The sequence below is a fragment of the Peromyscus eremicus genome, chromosome 4, assembly GCF_949786415.1.
Source record: "Peromyscus eremicus chromosome 4, PerEre_H2_v1, whole genome shotgun sequence".
NCBI lineage: Eukaryota > Metazoa > Chordata > Mammalia > Rodentia > Cricetidae > Peromyscus > Peromyscus eremicus.
Genome location: NC_081419.1, coordinates 16,034,231 through 16,049,504, shown reverse-complemented (window position 1 = coordinate 16,049,504; position 15,274 = coordinate 16,034,231). Strand labels below are relative to the sequence as shown.

Genomic DNA, 15,274 nt, shown 5'->3' with positions numbered 1-15,274 from the left:
CCACACTCTTTTTCATCCTTCCCCTCCTCCTTCCCATCCTCCTCCTCCCCCTCATGTCCTTCCCCCTCCTTTTCCCCATCCTCCTTCTCCTCCCTTTCTTCAGTTTCCTTCTCCTTCTCCTCCTCTTCCTCCTTCTTTTCTTTATCTTTCAGCTTCCTCTACTCTGAGTTCCCCATAAGGAACCAAGCCCCCTGGAGTGTCCCACCAGAGAGAACAGGACTCACGGAGGGCATTCCTACTCTTCCTCCAGTCCCACCCGAGGCTTCCCACCAAGTCCCACCAAGCCCAAGTGATGATCACTCTTGGCTCTTCTCTCTCCTGGCAGGGTCATGAGGGCCCCTGTATGTCCCCCCACCCCAACCTGATGCTTCAGAAGCACAGGGCAGCTTGATTTCTTTCAACCCCCTAGTTGAGGCTAGCGTCTCCATTTTACATAGGAGGAAACCGTGTGCCTGTGTACCAAGTAGCCTGGAGCTGGCAGCCAGGTCAACAGGACTTCAAAGTGGGTACCCCACCCTGCCCTTCCTGCCTGGTATGCCAGAGTCAGGAGTCACCCAGCCTTTTGCCTCAGCTTCCAGGAAGTAAGGAGCTTGGCCTGCTTATGGCCCTTTCCTAACCCTGATCCCCAAGAGAAATGCAAAGACCTCAGTGCTTCATCGGGTCCTGGGGAGGACACTGTGGGGGAACAAGACAGGTAGGCTGGGCTCAGCCTCTGGTTGCCTGTCTACTCTGTGTGCAAGCATACCCCCCACCCAGTGCTCAGGCTTCCTCTTGCCAGCAGTGGCTCCCTTTCTGGGCCCCGAGCTCTAGGAAGGAAGGCAGCTCAGTTCTGACAATGCCACTTGGTGTCATGTGTTGGCTGGCTGCCTCCCAGCAAATACCCAGGAGGGCTCTCAGCTGTCATCAGGCTGGGACACGGAGTTGCCTGACACTGCTTGACACACCCCCAGCACCTCCAGGGTAATGGGGACCACCTTCCCTCCCCAACCCAACCAGGGGTTCCTTTCTACCCTTTTCTTGGGTAAGCAGAGTAGAACAGAACCTCCAGCAGCCCGAGCAGCTGAGAAGCACTTGCCTTAGGCTTCATTTCCAAAAGCAAAAAGTTTTGACAGCCTCGGAATGTGCCTCTATTGAAAGACTCCTTGCAACATTTCCCCTTGCAGAGGATGAAAGCTGGACACCGTCTTTCAACATTTAGTGGGCTAACAGGAGGAAGAGACTGGAGAGGAGAAGTCAAGAGACTGCCTCTCTAAGAGGCAAACTGCCTTGCCTCTGGGGATGCCAGAGACTCAGCCAAAGCCCCCACTTCAAGCTGCCACCATTTCCCCTGAGACCAGAAGGGCAGGGCAGCCCCCAAACCCTGGGTGGTTGTGGAGCCAGCCTACTCCCCCCATCACTCCCTGGCTGGTGACTTACTTTAGGGCCTCAGTTATACATCAGTAAAATGGGGGAGTACCTTAGCTCTTCTGAGGAGTCTTTTACTGAGAATTGTTGCACATGCTGGAGCACAATAGCGCAGAGGAGAGATGGAGGGATGCAGTACCAGGAGGGATGGAGGGATGCAGTACCAGGAGGAACGTGAGGGCCACATCAAGGTGTGGAGGACTGTATGGGGGACTAAGAGGCAAGAACCACTGTAATCCAGAAGCTTGAGAAGACCAGCTGGGAACATAACAAGACCTTGTCTCAAACAGTAACTACACAGTGGTCGGGGCTGAGGCTATAGTTCACTCGATAACATAGCATGCATGAATGTTTGAAGTCCTGGGTGTGACCCCCAGTACCATCAACTTGGCATGGTGGCAAGTTGTCCTTGAGAGACGGAAGCAGGAGGTTTAGGAGTTCAAGGTCATCCTCAGCTAGGAGCCTGGTCTACCTTGCTCCAAAAACAAACTGGGGCTGGAGAGATGGCTTCTGTGGTTAAGAGCACTTGCTGCTTTTGTAGTGGACCCAGGTTCAGTTCCCAGCACTTTGTCTTCTGACTTCCTCAGGCACCAGGCACACAGATGGTATGCATGCATACATGCACGCAAAACACTCATACTCATAAAATAAATCATTAAAAACTTAAAACCATAGATACGGTAGATCAATAAATAAAAATAGAAACAGTGGTGGGTTAGAATTAAAAGAGCCAGGAGGAAGCAGCATATACTTCCTGAGGGGACTGCAGAGCTGTGAGGATTGGATGCCCTTGGGGATCTCAGAACTCAGCCCTCCCTCCTGGCTGGAATCTGGAATCTTAACAGCAGCACGTCAGCTCCCCCAGCATTCTCTCTGAGCACCTCAGGGTCTTCTTCCCAAGAAGCTGAAAATACTGGAGCTTGCCCTCTCATCAGCCTCGTGAGCACAGGAGCCCCATCTCAGGCCTGGAGCTGGGGTAGTCTCCATGGAAAATGACAAGCTAGGTTGTTCCAGCTGATGGAATGCTAGCCAAGGGATGGACTGGAACACAGCAAAGAGAGACTACTCTGATAGGTTTAGCCACCAAACGTCCACAGGTGCGATGAAGAATCTGTTTTGAAAATGGAGAACACCACTAGTGGGCCACTTAAGGGTGGCTCCTTACCCACCTTCAAGCTGGCTCCGTTTAGAAAACTGAGCACAGTTCTGTGGGTGGATGTTACAGCTATCATCTCGCTATCTGAGAAAACCAGGGGCCAGCGATACCCTCAGAACGCCTGGACACAGGGCAGCCCGTGGGCACATCAATCTGCAGCCATCACTGACCCCCACTCCCAGACGCAGGCTGACCTCTCCAGAAAGGAAGCTAGATGCATTTTGTAATTGTCATCTGCTCTGAGAATGATTAGGAAGGGTGTATATGCCTGGCCTGCAACCCCAGGGCAGATCTCTTACGAGAGCGAGCAACAAGTGTCCCAGGGAGCACCAACCACAATGGGCTCTGCTAGGCTACTGGTTCTGCTGAGCCAAGTTGCGCACATGAGAACACAATCGCCTGATACTGCTGCCTGGGCACCAGAAGGTCCCCCATGACACACTGCCCCAGGAACACCCCTACTCCTGCTCCAAAACTCTCATTAATCCTTCTCCCTCCCCCAGTTTGTTGCATCATGGAGTGGGGCTTCACTTTTCCAGCTCAAGGTGACCTAAAGGGCCAAGGCCACCAGCCAGGTGGCCTAGCCAGGTCATCATTGGTCACTCAGCCGTTCAATGGTCCTTTGTGTGGTGACAAGATTGGCATAATGGGCACGTCTTAGAGCCGGCTGCACGCCCTTGGGGAGCTGCGGTACTGGGCTGGGGACTTGTGGCTGTGGGCCGCGGTGCAGGGGCGTGGGAGGCAGCGCCAGAGACCAGGCCACCCGGCTGCTCAGAGATGGGAGCCGCCGGACGAGTGAGGGAACCTCAATGACCTGCCGCAAGGGGCAGGGTGGCATGGTGGCGGGGCGGGGCGGAGAGGGCGAAACCCGGAGGGCAGCAGGAGGCGGGGTCCGCGCCTGGGACGCGGCGGGGCGGAGCGGGGCGCGGTGCCCCCCGGCAGGGCCAGGCCCGGAGGGGCGGGGCGGGGACGGGGCGGGGCGGCCGCACCTAGCTCCGGGCTGCGAGCCCGGCCCGCCCTCCACCCTCTGAGCTCCTCAAAAGGGACACGGGCGGCCAGCGGGTGGCGGACGGCGGCGCCGTCGGGGCTGGGTTGCGGCCGCCATGGAGCTGTGGCCGTGGCTGACGGCGGTGCTGCTACTGCTGCTGCTGCTTGTGCAGCTGAGCCGCACTGCCAGGTTCTACGCCAAGATCAGCCTCTACTGCGTGCTCTGCCTGTCCTTCTCCGCCGTGGCCTCGATCGTCTGCCTGCTGCGCCACGGCGGCCGCACCGTGGATAATATGAGGCAAGGGGGCCGGACGCCGGGATGGGTGCGCGCTTCCGCTTCCCTAACTTCTGCGCTCCTCGCGTTCTTTCCTTCCTGCCCCGCCCGCCCCGCTGTCCTCACTGTCCAGAGCCTCCGACGACGCGGCTTTCCGTCCCGGGTCCCCAAGAGCGCGCGTCACAATGCGCCCGTGCCTGGCACGGCAGTGGGGCTCAGCCCTCCGGCGCCCCCCTGCGCGCAACGTCGGGTGGCTGTTGGCGCGCGCCGCTAGCTTTGGGAAAGGGAGGGCGCTGGGCGAAGGTGGGACAGGCCCAGTCCCGCTTCACTAGCAGGGAAACCGAGACCTGGTGCCGGGCTTCCGGTCTATTCTCCCACCTCTCTGCAGGTGAGAAGACACCTGTACCCAGGTGCAGCCACAGGTTCCCCTTGTCCTAACTTCTGGCGGGGCGGGGCGGGGCGGGGGGAGGGGGGAAAGCTGTCTTTGGACCAGGCTTGCTAGCAAAGAAGGAAGAAGTTGGGCTGTGGCCAAAATCCTCCCCTGGCCATCTCCCCGGAGCAGGGTACCTTAGTGAATAAGCAGAGGGTACATACAAGGGAATCAGGCTGAGTTAACCTGCCAGTAGGGGCTGCCTGAGAGTAAAAGGCCTCCAGCCCTATCTCCCTGTCCACATTGCTAGGAGACTGTTGCTACATTTCTCTCTGCCCTGTTTGGACTGTTGAGCTGGTGGGTTTTGCAATGTCCTGGCCTTGGCCTTGGCTGGGTGTTTCGGAGGACCTTGTGGCCCCGATGCCCCACCTCCTCTGCGGTGGTTATAGGGACTGTTTTCTGACTCTGTGCTGTACCTGCCCTTGCTGGTCTTTGGGGTTAGGACGCTGTCCTGACCAGCCATATTTCATTGGTTCCAGTCCTCATTTTTTCAGGGGCTTGTAGTGATCTATCACCTCCATCCAGTGTCCCTGGGAGCAGACTCCAGGAGCAGGCTAGGAGACCCCTGCACATAGAGACAGGTTCTCTGGCTATGCACATTTCCTGTTGCTTGGCCTGAGATTAAGGGGGTGTGGGGAACTACACGACTGTCAGTGAGCAGAGGGGTCTCCCCAGGGCACTTGAGAGCAGCAGGGGCCTGGTGGGCTTGGGGAGCACCAGGCATGTGTTTATCTCGGAGGAGGTGCTGCCCTTGCTAAACCAGACCAGAGAAAGCCAGGTCTGGTCTTAAGGGCAGCAGTCCTGGGCCTGTAACATCAGCTGTGGAGCTGATCTGTGCATTTTTTTTCACCAGCCCCTGACTGGAGAGATCTGCAGTTGGTCTCTCCTCCTTGTGCTCTTGTGTGGCCTGCCCTGGTGGTCTACAGCTGTTGCTCAGGAGCCAAATCCAGGCAGCCTTTCTGAGGTGGTGACTGGATGTGGCAGACTGATAAAACCAGGATGGAGCCTCTTGTGCCACCCCAGCCCCTAACCCTCTGCCAGATTCCTCTGGGGTCCTGTGGGCCTTCCAGCATCCTCTCCCAGTTAGTGCCCTGTGGTCCGGGGACACTGGCTGGATAACAGCAGATGTTCTGCCCCTGCTGGCAGGAAGGGAGGGCTAGAGGACAGGGGGGGGGGGGTGGCCTGCTCCCCACCTCCCTACCCTGTCTCAGGGTCCCTGCCTTAAATCCTCCTCAAGGAGTTGAGGTAGAAACAGCAGGCCCCTTGGAACACTGTGAACATGACATCCTCCAGGTGTGACCACAGAGAGGGGTGAGTGCCAGAGAAAGGGACTGGATGTCCAGGAGGTGGAGGCTTGCTTAGTAGATAGATGGACCCATCCCCGTCTCAGGCCTCTGTGGCCTCGGCCAGCCAAGTTTGGGTTGCAGGTACTACTCTGCCTGGGCAACAGATGAGACTGAGGTTCGGAGAAGCAATTTGAGAATAGCTCAGGGGTGAGTGAGTTAGGAGGAAGGGAAGTGAGGGCCTAAGCTCCCCCAGCCAGGACAGGGAGCACCGGGAATCGCACCCCAGAAGGCAATTCTGTAATAAATTCTGTTGTCATCCCTCAGCGCCAGCCCAGCTGTGATGCTGCTGCCCATGGCTGCACACAGTCACACTAGGGCAGTGATTCTCAACCTTCCTAAAGCTGCGACCCTTTAATATACAGTTCCTCATGTGGTGGTGACCCCAAGTGTAAAATTATTTCGTTGCTACTTCATAATTATAATTTTGCTACTGTTATGAATTGAAATTAAATATCTGATATGCAGGATATCTGATATGCAACCCCTGTGAAAGGGTCCTTTGACACACACACACACCCCCACACACACACATGGGATCACAACCCACAGGTTGAAAACCACTGCATTAAGGGCTGTGGCCACAATCTGAAGGCATTATAGGGATGTAAGCCAGATCCTGAGTTCCTGGAGAGGCAGCCCCATGCTGCACCTGGCTTTTAGAGGAAACCTTTGTCATTTGGTCTGGAGTTCTGAGATGCAAGGAACAGCAGTAGGAACACAGAAGCCATGTCTGACTAGGGGCTGAGACCAATTAAGGGCACTTGGAGCCCTTCCCTGTGTGTAAACCAGAGTGGGGTGACAGGAGTCAGAGGTCTTGATTATACCATTTGATGAGAAGATAGTAGAGCCCTGAGAGGCTGTATAGAATATTGCTCAGCTGCAAAGTTGGGTCACCTTAACAAGAACAATTTAGCCATACACCTCTCTTCCCAGCCCTGGATGGCCACCCAGAGCTGTAGTGATGCAGCCTGTGACTGCATTGTGTCCTGTTTGGGGTGAGGGTGGGGATGGGGAAATGACGGATACGTAGGACCAGCTGAAACTGGTCTTGTTTTTCTTTCCTTTTTGTTTTATGGTTTGTTTTTTTTTTTGTTTTTTTTTTTTGGTTTGTTTGTTTTTTGTTTTTTTCGAGACAGGTTTTCTCTGTGTAGCTTTGGTGCCTGTCCTGGATCTCACTCTGTAGATTCACAGAGATCCACCTGGCTCTGCCTCCCAAGTGCTGGGATTAAAGGTGTGCGCTACCACAAAGGTGTGCGCTACCACCCCCTAGCTGGTCTTGTGTTTTTTTTTTTTATTTAAGATTTATTTATTATGTATACAACATGTATGACTGCAGGCCAGAAGAGGGCACCAGATCTCATTACAGATGGTTGTGAGCCACCATGTGGTTGCTGGGAATTGAACTCAGGACCTCTGGAAGAACAGTCAGTGCTCTTAACCTCTGAGCCATCTCTCCAGCCCCTGGTCTTGGTTTTTAGGCTGAACTCTTTTAGCTTTGAGCCCTGACTAAGTCCTTAGTGGCTGCAGCAAGGCTGGCCCCTTCTCTACTGCCTAGCACCGGCATAAGCCATAAGAGCCAGCATCGTCTTGGCAAGTCCTAGCCATTTGAAGGTCAGCAGAAGCATAGGATGCTATAGAACATTGCCAACAGGAGCGGCCCCTTCCTCCCCTGATGCAATGGTAGCATCCGTACCTTGTGAGGACAGTAAAGCCCAAGCCCTGGCTGCCTTTGGGTAATGGGTCAGTCCCCTCTCCTGCTTCCTCTGTCCTCTTTCCATTTGATGCCTAGCGCCTCTTGCCTTCATTCTCCTGGATGTTTGCCCAAGCTCCTGCCCCCATCCTGTGCTTCATTCCTGGGACGCTTGTCAGAAAACCTGCTCGGCCAAGTGTCCTTACTAGGCCCTCCCATCTCCCGAGCCAGACCCATGAGTAGTTCCCCACATGCCCTTTCCCAGCAATGTAGCCCCGGTTGGCCACGAAGCTCCCATCTCACCATCCAGCAACTCCCCACCCATCACAGTCAAGACCAGAAGTGAGGGCAGGGGTCAGCCAGTGGCCTTCCAGGAGAACAGCCAGGCCTGTGGTATAGACCCTGACCTTGAACTGTTTCCCACTACCTGGGGCAAGTGTGGGAGGGGCCCAAGCAGGTCAGAGGGCTCCTCGCTTGTTCTATTTCTGCCTGTGTCCCAGTCACCAGGCCACTGTTGATAAAGGTCCACAGTGTGTGGAGTATCTACATCAGTCAGCCCCACGGAAGGTGGCTCCTTGCATCCTTCCCCTTGCACAGGTGGTAACAGAAGTTCAGGGAGGTCAGGTCACAGATGGAATGCAGTGAGCCGGGCTCTGAATTATAGACTGATCCAGAGCAGGAGCTCAGGAGCCGTCCAAGGGGCCACTGCCTGACAGCTGCCTACCATGCTTCCAGAGCAACAGGCTGGGCACTCACTCAGTCCCCAGGCACTCAGACACCTGAGAGGCAGCAGGGGCCAACATGGCATCTCATCCTAGGTAACAGGGCTTTGGGACTGTAGCTCCTTTAGGGGAAAGGATAGGGGTGGTTCTGGACTAGACTGGGTTGGCAGCTCAGGTTGTCATACGGGGTATGACACAGCCCTTCAGGGGAGCCACTTTGTGGCTGGGTGGGGCCAAGCCGCCAAGCCAACAAAGCAGGCAGATAGGACAGAAGGAGCCTCAGGATGGACTGCTGGAACCCAACAAATCCAGTTGGCAGTGTAGGAGACATGGCCCTGCCCTGGGGTGCCCTCTGACCATACACCTCACCTGGCTGGGAGCAGTGTTAGGAGGTGGACTTGGGTCCACGTGGCTTCCTCATTCCTGGGGACAGGTCACTAACCTTGCTGACCTGAGTTTGTGCAGCCTTTGTAGAGTGGGTGTAAAGGTCTCCCCAACAGCTGTATCTGAGCAGAGCTGTATGATGGGCCTGAAGTCCTAGGCATGGTACCTGATGGTGTCTCTCCCACTAGATATGAGGATTCCAACCTAGACTTCTGGTGTTTACCAGCTACACCACCTCTGTAGAGCTTAGCTGGCCCCGTCATCAGGGAGAAACTCATTTATTGATCAATTGATGGATGGGCGGAACCCAGGGCCTCATGCAATCTGGTCCAGTTTTCTACCACTGAGCCATGCTCCCAGCCCATAATGATATGTCTATTTTGTCACCAAAAATGGGGAGGGGTACTGAGGGATGTAACTCAGTGGTAGAATGCTTACTTAGTATTGCATGAAACCCTGCCCCCCTCCCACCCAGTACTGGAGAGACAGAAAGAGGGCACATGTGCGTGCCACTACCAGAGGGCACAGTCTGGATGTGGCTGGAGACTCTTCCCTTTGCAGCAGCACATGGGAATATGAGTTTGTAGTGACAGCTACCGGTTAACGGCCTCTTCCTTATCTGAGCTACTCCACAGGGAACATAGCTCGGCTGGCCGAGCACTTGCCTAGAGTACACGAAGCCAACATTGCATAAAGCCAGGTGTGGTCTACATTCCTGTAAGCCCAGTATTAGAGGCAAGAGGGGCAAGAGTTCAAGGCCATTCTTGGCTACTTAGTAAGCCTAGGCTATGTGAAACCCTATCTTAAAAAAAAATTTTTTTTTCTTTAAAAGAGTAAAAGAAAGCTTGGAAATAAAGTTGTTTATATTTTGGATGATTTGAGATTTGGGAGGATTTATACGTTTCTCATGAGGTATCTTGGACTTGAACCTTGCGTGTGTGTGTGTGTGTGTGTGTGTGTGTGTGTGTGTGTGTGTGAAATGTGCATTGTACATACCCAGAGGTAACTTCCTAGAACATCTGTAGTGTGCCTGCCTTTGACTGTGGTCTGTCGCGTGTGAGTTCAGATGAGGGACTTTCCACATGTGACCCCTGTCTAGAAAGTTTGGAACTTTGGAGCATTTCAGAGGCAGCCTTAGGGATGCTCAGCTTTCATCTTGAGTTTGGGGTGTGGCTGCCTTGGGTTCCACCCCCATCATACATACCCTCTCCAGTAAATCTTGTGTTCTTTCCAGTAAGTCAGTCTTAACGCTGTTGCATTTCCTCTGCCTTGTGGTGCTGATGCCGGTGTTTCCCGATTCCCTGATTCGAATCTTAACTATTCCACACCTCTGGGTCACTGCCTTAGGGAGAATTCCTGGGAACCTGGCTAGCCACCAACCTGCCATCCAGATACATCTGGCTATGGCCCAGAGAGCGAGCAGGTGCCTGTGTTCCAGCCCTGTTAGTCTCCCTTAGTGTGCATGCCTTTGGTGGCTAGTGAGACTGGACAGTTCCTTCCCTGCGTTGATACATTCTCTTCTCTAAGTCCCCTCCCTGTCCCTTTGGAGCCTCCTGGGGATTCTAGCAGCCGTGACTTAGAGATGAGGAATGGGTGAAGACTCAAGCACTGACCACTCTCTCACGAGGATCTGAAACCAGCCTACCTGCCCCTGCAGTAGATGGGGCGCTCTGGCCTGAAGACAAGATGGCCTGAGCTGGCAGGGCTGAGGAGGGGTTCCAGATTTCCAGGCTGAGGGGAGCAATGGCTGGTGTCATCATCTGGACTAGCATTTTTGCCTCCCCAAGACTCAGTTTCCCCATCGGTGAGAGCTGCTCTCCCCACGGCAGGGTTCTTGATGAGGACAAGCCTTGCAGGAGGCTTGTATGGGGTCCGCGGAGACAGGAGCTCTGGGGATACAGAGCAGTGGGAGTTTCCAGGGCAGGGACAGGTGGAGTCAGGGGTTATGGGGACATCGTATCAGTTTAGAAAGACAAAGTTCTGTGGAGAGACGGTGGCAGGAGCAGTCCAGCACTGATGTCTTGATGTACTAAGCTGTGTGCATAAAGGTGGTTAAAATGGAAATTTTCAGGGCATGTGTGTTTTACCATACTTTTTTAAAAAGTAAGAGTGAAGAACCAGCTTTGAATCTGTTGCACTGCCTAGAAATAGGTCTATAGCCTGTGAGGGACCCCTTCCCTCAGGACTGTTGGGGACCCAGCAGGCACTCAGCAGACTGTAAGGGCCCTTTCCCTCAGGACTGCTGGAGACCCAGTGACGGCATACACTAATGTACATGTAGAATGGTGTGTGTTGGGGTCCGTGTGGTGGTACCTCCACTTCCCTCTGTCACAAGCAAATGTCCTGTTCCAGTAGGCGAAGCAGGAGATAGGGTCAGTGCTTGTGACAGCCTCTTTTGAATGAAGTGTACCCTTGGGGGTAGGTGGCAGGGCTAAGTGGCCCCAGGACTCTGTCTGCTCGGGTCTTCTGCCCTGTGCTGCCTGCTGTGCCCTCTCCCCAGCTTGCCCCTGTATGAACCCTCCCTTGGCTATGGGAGCTCATTTAGGTTCCTGGTATCTCTGCCCTCAGCATCATCAGCTGGTTCGTGCGGTCCTTCAAGTACGTGTATGGCCTTCGCTTTGAGGTCAGAGGCCAGAAGAAACTGGAGGTGGAGGGTCCCTGTGTCATCATTTCTAATCATCAGAGCATCCTGGACATGATGGGTAGGCTGCCACCAAAGCTTGGCCACAGAGAGGATTTTTCATCCTAGAGGCTGAAGCCTCTGACTGGGGCTGGTGCGGGACAAGACCTATGTGTCTCTCTAGCCACAGGCTTCCCTCAAGCTGGGCAATGAGAGCAGCAGGCTGTGCCAGACATGAGGCACAGGACTGCATCAGAGGCAGGGGCCTTGACAGGTGGGGCATCATCCCCTTCTCCCCGGAGTGCCAAGGTGGGCTCTGAAGCTGTCCTCCCTTCGTCCCCGTAACCCGCCCCCTTGGTCTGTCTTTGTCTTTTTCCATTCTCCCCTCCGTCTCTGTCTCTCCCCTTCTCTCTCTCTCTCTCTCTCCTGTGTCTCATTTCCCTGGGTCTTTCTGTCTCTCTTGTCTCTGCTTCCTCTGACTCGCCTGCCTGCTTCTGTCTCTCATTATGTTTCTCTATCTCTCCTGTTTCTTGTCCTCTCTCTGTTTGCACATCTCTGTCTCCATCTATGTCTCTCTTCTGCCTCTGTCTCTCACTGTTTCTCTCTCTTTTCCTCTCCCTCTCACGCTCCCATCCACGTAGGCCTCATGGAGATTCTCCCTAAGCGCTGTGTACAGATCGCCAAGCGTGAGCTGCTGTTCACGGGGCCTGTGGGCCTCATCATGTACCTCGGGGGTGTCTATTTCATCAACCGCCAGCGGGCCAGAACTGCCATGTCCCTGATGGCTGACCTGGGTGACCTCATGGTCAAGGATAATGTGAGTATAGGCACAGCACAACCAAAGGGGCTCCAGGGGAGGGCAGTACAGCTCCCTGGGGTGGCTAAGCAGGGTGGGGGCAGCCTAAGCAGCTTTCTCCTTTCTTCCGGCAGCTTAAAGTATGGATCTACCCAGAGGGTACACGCAACGACAATGGGGACCTGTTGCCCTTTAAAAAAGGTGCCTTCTACTTGGCCATCCAGGCCCAGGTAGGCCATGCTCTCCTGCGGTAGGGGGCTGGGATACGGGTCAGGGTGGTTCAAGGTTGAAGATGATATCCCAGCCAGACTGAGAACTGCTGGCCTTCAGGGACCTTCTCCACCCTGTTGGGAAAGGGCCTCCCCACCAGCTCAGCCCCTAGCACCTGAGCAGGTTGCTGACCATTGACAGCTCTGAGCTTGAACACCAGCCTCCCCAAACCCTAGCTGGCCGGCTGGGTAGTCCCCTTCATTTGGGGTTTCATGAAAAGCAGGGGTGGGAGGCCAGTGAGGTGGCAGTTTGTTAACATAATAAAGCAGATTGTGCCTAGAAATTCACCTGATGCCTCAGACCCCGGCTTGATCATGGTGAGGCTGAGGAGCAGGCACAGGCTAGTGGCAAAGCCAGTCCTGAGCAGCACAAGTGAGCTCTGTCCTGGGCCTTGGACTTCCCTTGTCCCTCAGCCTGTGGTGGGAGAAGACAGTGTGTGTATCAGGAGTGTCCCTGAGCCATGGATCAGGGGGTCCCTGGTATGGGGAAGCCACACTGGGGGACAGGGGAAGGGATTTTTATCCTGCTTTACTGTTGGCTGCCTGGCAAGCCTCAGCCTCCTCTGCCCTCCTTGCCTTGAGGTATTGGCAGATCCTGGGAAAAGAGAGAGACTAGGGCTGTGGTGGGGGCAGAAGAATCCAGATATATCGTTTCCTGCCCCTCCCCCAGGGCCTGTCTAGGGTGCAGCCTACCTACCTTCCTGCCCAGGCTCTGGTGCCCAGGGTTAATTATTACCCCCAGCGCCAACTGTCATCACTGGAGTTGACCCTGGGACCTTCCAGGAATGCCAACAGGCTCCAACCCCCTCCCCTGGTTTCCTGGGAATGAGAGGCAGGATGGGAGGGGAAGGGAGGATCAACATCTTCCACCTCCCCAGTGCTAAATGGAGTCCCACCCTCCCACTTCTAGGATGTTTTGTGACCCAGTGTGGGGGTGGGGGAGGACAGGACACATGACAAAAAATACTAGCCCAGAGAGCTTCCTGTAGGAGGTGATGTGGAGGGCAGCATGAGTCTGAAACACCAGGCCACCTGGATGGAGGGGTCGGTCAGCCATAAGGACACCTAGCAGGAGCAAAGGCATCCTTGTAGTGTTGGCCCTCAGCATGTGTCCCTGTCCACAGGTGCCCATCATCCCCGTGGTGTACTCATCTTTTTCTTCCTTCTACAATGTCAAGAAGAAACTCTTCACCTCAGGTGAGCCCATCGGAGCCAGGCAGGAGCTCACAAGCCTGACATGCTCTCTCTTATTTATTTTTGAGATAGGGGTTCATGTGCCCCAGGCTGGCCTGCAGCTCTTTAGGTAGCAGAGGATGACTAATTTATCAGAGTCCTGGGCCCTTAGTAGTGGAGTTCCCACATCTGGATGGTGAATGAATGAATGAGTGAATGAATATAGGCCCAGCATTGCATCATCTCATTGCTCTTTCTGAGTGGGTTTTACAATTTTTCAAATTGAAAAACAGGTTCTAGGGGCCTGGAGAGATGGCTCAGAGGTTAAGAGCACTGGCTGCTTTTCCAGAGGTCCCGAGTTCAATTCCCACCAATCACATGGTGGTTCTCAGCCATCTATAATGAGATCTGGTGCCCTCTTCTGGCGTGCAGGCATACATGGAGGCAGAATGTTGTATACATATATCATTTTTTAAAGGGGGGGGGACGGACAGGTTCTAAACATGGTCCAGTTCCTGAGATCACTGTTGGTCCAGGCTGTGTAACACAAATAGGAGCCTGTGGTGACCTCTGCTGGTGAGGAGTGGGAATTCTCGGCTATCTAGGCTCCCCTACATGGGGCAGCTCACAAGGGCAGCCTCTGCCTCCTCCATTATGTCACTAGCCTTCAGGCAGGTACCCTGACCCTTCCTTCATGTGACCTTGGGAGTCAGAGCAGGGCCAGACGTTTAAGGTGGTGGAACGAGCCAGGCTGTCTCCAGCATCTGAGCCCCTAATGCCCAGCACCATGGAGGACTGAAGGAGCAAGTGTGATAAGGGATGCTCAGGGGTCACTGAGTGCAATTTGTCCCAAGTCATGGGCAGTGGCTACAGGGAAGGGTAGAGTTGCTAACGCTTACTGGGTCGCACGTCTCCATGTTGCCTCATTTACAAACGTGTGCCCGGCCCAGGAGCTGGGGATGCTGGCCAGGCTCTGAAGAGAGGCTGGGCAGCAGGAGGCCAGATGAGGAGGAAGTGGGTGGCAGCATCAGTGGGGCCTCTAAGCCCCTGACATCCACTGCTTCCTCCCCAGGAACAATCAGGGTACAAGTGTTGGATGCTGTCCCTACCAGTGGCCTTACAGAAGCTGATGTCACCAAGCTTGTGGACACATGCTACCAGTCCATGAGGAGCACCTTTCTACAAATTTCCAGGATGTCCCAGGAGAACTTTGCCATTAAGGAGCCTGGGGTCGTGCCAGCCCAGTAGCCCAGGCCAGAGGCAGGGGAGCTGGAGGAAGGCAGGTGGGGAGCAGAGGCTGGAGGATGGACAGAAGGCCATACCCTCCCACCTACCAAACATCACCTTATCCTGTTTCCCTGCTGACCTGACTCTCACTGGGGCCTGGAAACAGGAAGCCCTTTCTGATGCAGGCCTTAGACCCAGGACCCCATGTAACTTCCCCACCTCATGCCTGTGCTTCCAGAATCCAGGTGTGGCCATCCAGCAGGTGGGCTGACCCATAAGACCACGAGGCACCTAGGACTGGGTAACAAGCCACTCAAGGCCCACCCCATGGTGCAGGATCAACATTCAGGAATCAGGCCATGGCCTGTATCAGGCCATCAGGAAGAGGAGGAACTTGGTCTCCCAGTCTCAAGGAAACCTGGGTCACAGCACCAGAGGGGAGAGCCTGACAACCCCACTGTCCGACGGTCTCAGTCACAAATCACTGCTGTACTTGGTTCTTTTTTTTTTTCCTTTTTTTTTTTTTTTAATATAAATGAACTCTGAGAAGTGCCTAGAGACCAGGGGTCTCTTTCAGAGGAGGGGCAAGAGCCCCTCCCCAGGCCTCCATCCAGGGATACAGGGTGGTACGGGTGTTATATAGCCACCCACATGTCCCTTCTCTGGGGCTGCAGTGTGTAGGTTCCCTGCTCCCCCCAAATTGCCTGCGAGGGGTGAGCTGTGATCAGTGCTTTTCTCAGTGAATGTGTGGGGTCCACGGAACTGAAGGGTGGGCACACCGTGGCCTGGAGGCGTG

At 54.7% G+C, this 15,274-nt stretch overlaps 1 protein-coding gene across 3 annotated transcripts; it reads left to right on the top strand.

Annotated features, from left to right (window-relative positions):
- Positions 1-3,238: 3,238 nt before the first annotated feature.
- On the top strand, positions 3,239-14,976 carry Agpat2 (1-acylglycerol-3-phosphate O-acyltransferase 2). 3 transcript variants are annotated; one of them, XM_059260361.1, is made up of 7 exons: positions 3,239-3,355; positions 3,721-3,845; positions 10,962-11,095; positions 11,655-11,830; positions 11,944-12,039; positions 13,203-13,275; positions 14,324-14,976. In XM_059260361.1, exons 1-7 carry the CDS (start codon positions 3,338-3,340, stop codon positions 14,497-14,499), a joined length of 798 nt encoding a protein of 265 aa, XP_059116344.1. In that variant the 5' UTR covers positions 3,239-3,337; the 3' UTR covers positions 14,500-14,976. The 3 variants fall into 3 exon arrangements, with proteins under 3 accessions (XP_059116344.1, XP_059116343.1, XP_059116342.1); XM_059260360.1 differs by lacking the exon at positions 3,239-3,355 and having other exon boundaries at positions 3,530-3,845; positions 14,324-14,534; positions 14,717-14,976; XM_059260359.1 differs by lacking the exon at positions 3,239-3,355 and having other exon boundaries at positions 3,530-3,845.
- Positions 14,977-15,274: the final 298 nt, after the last annotated feature.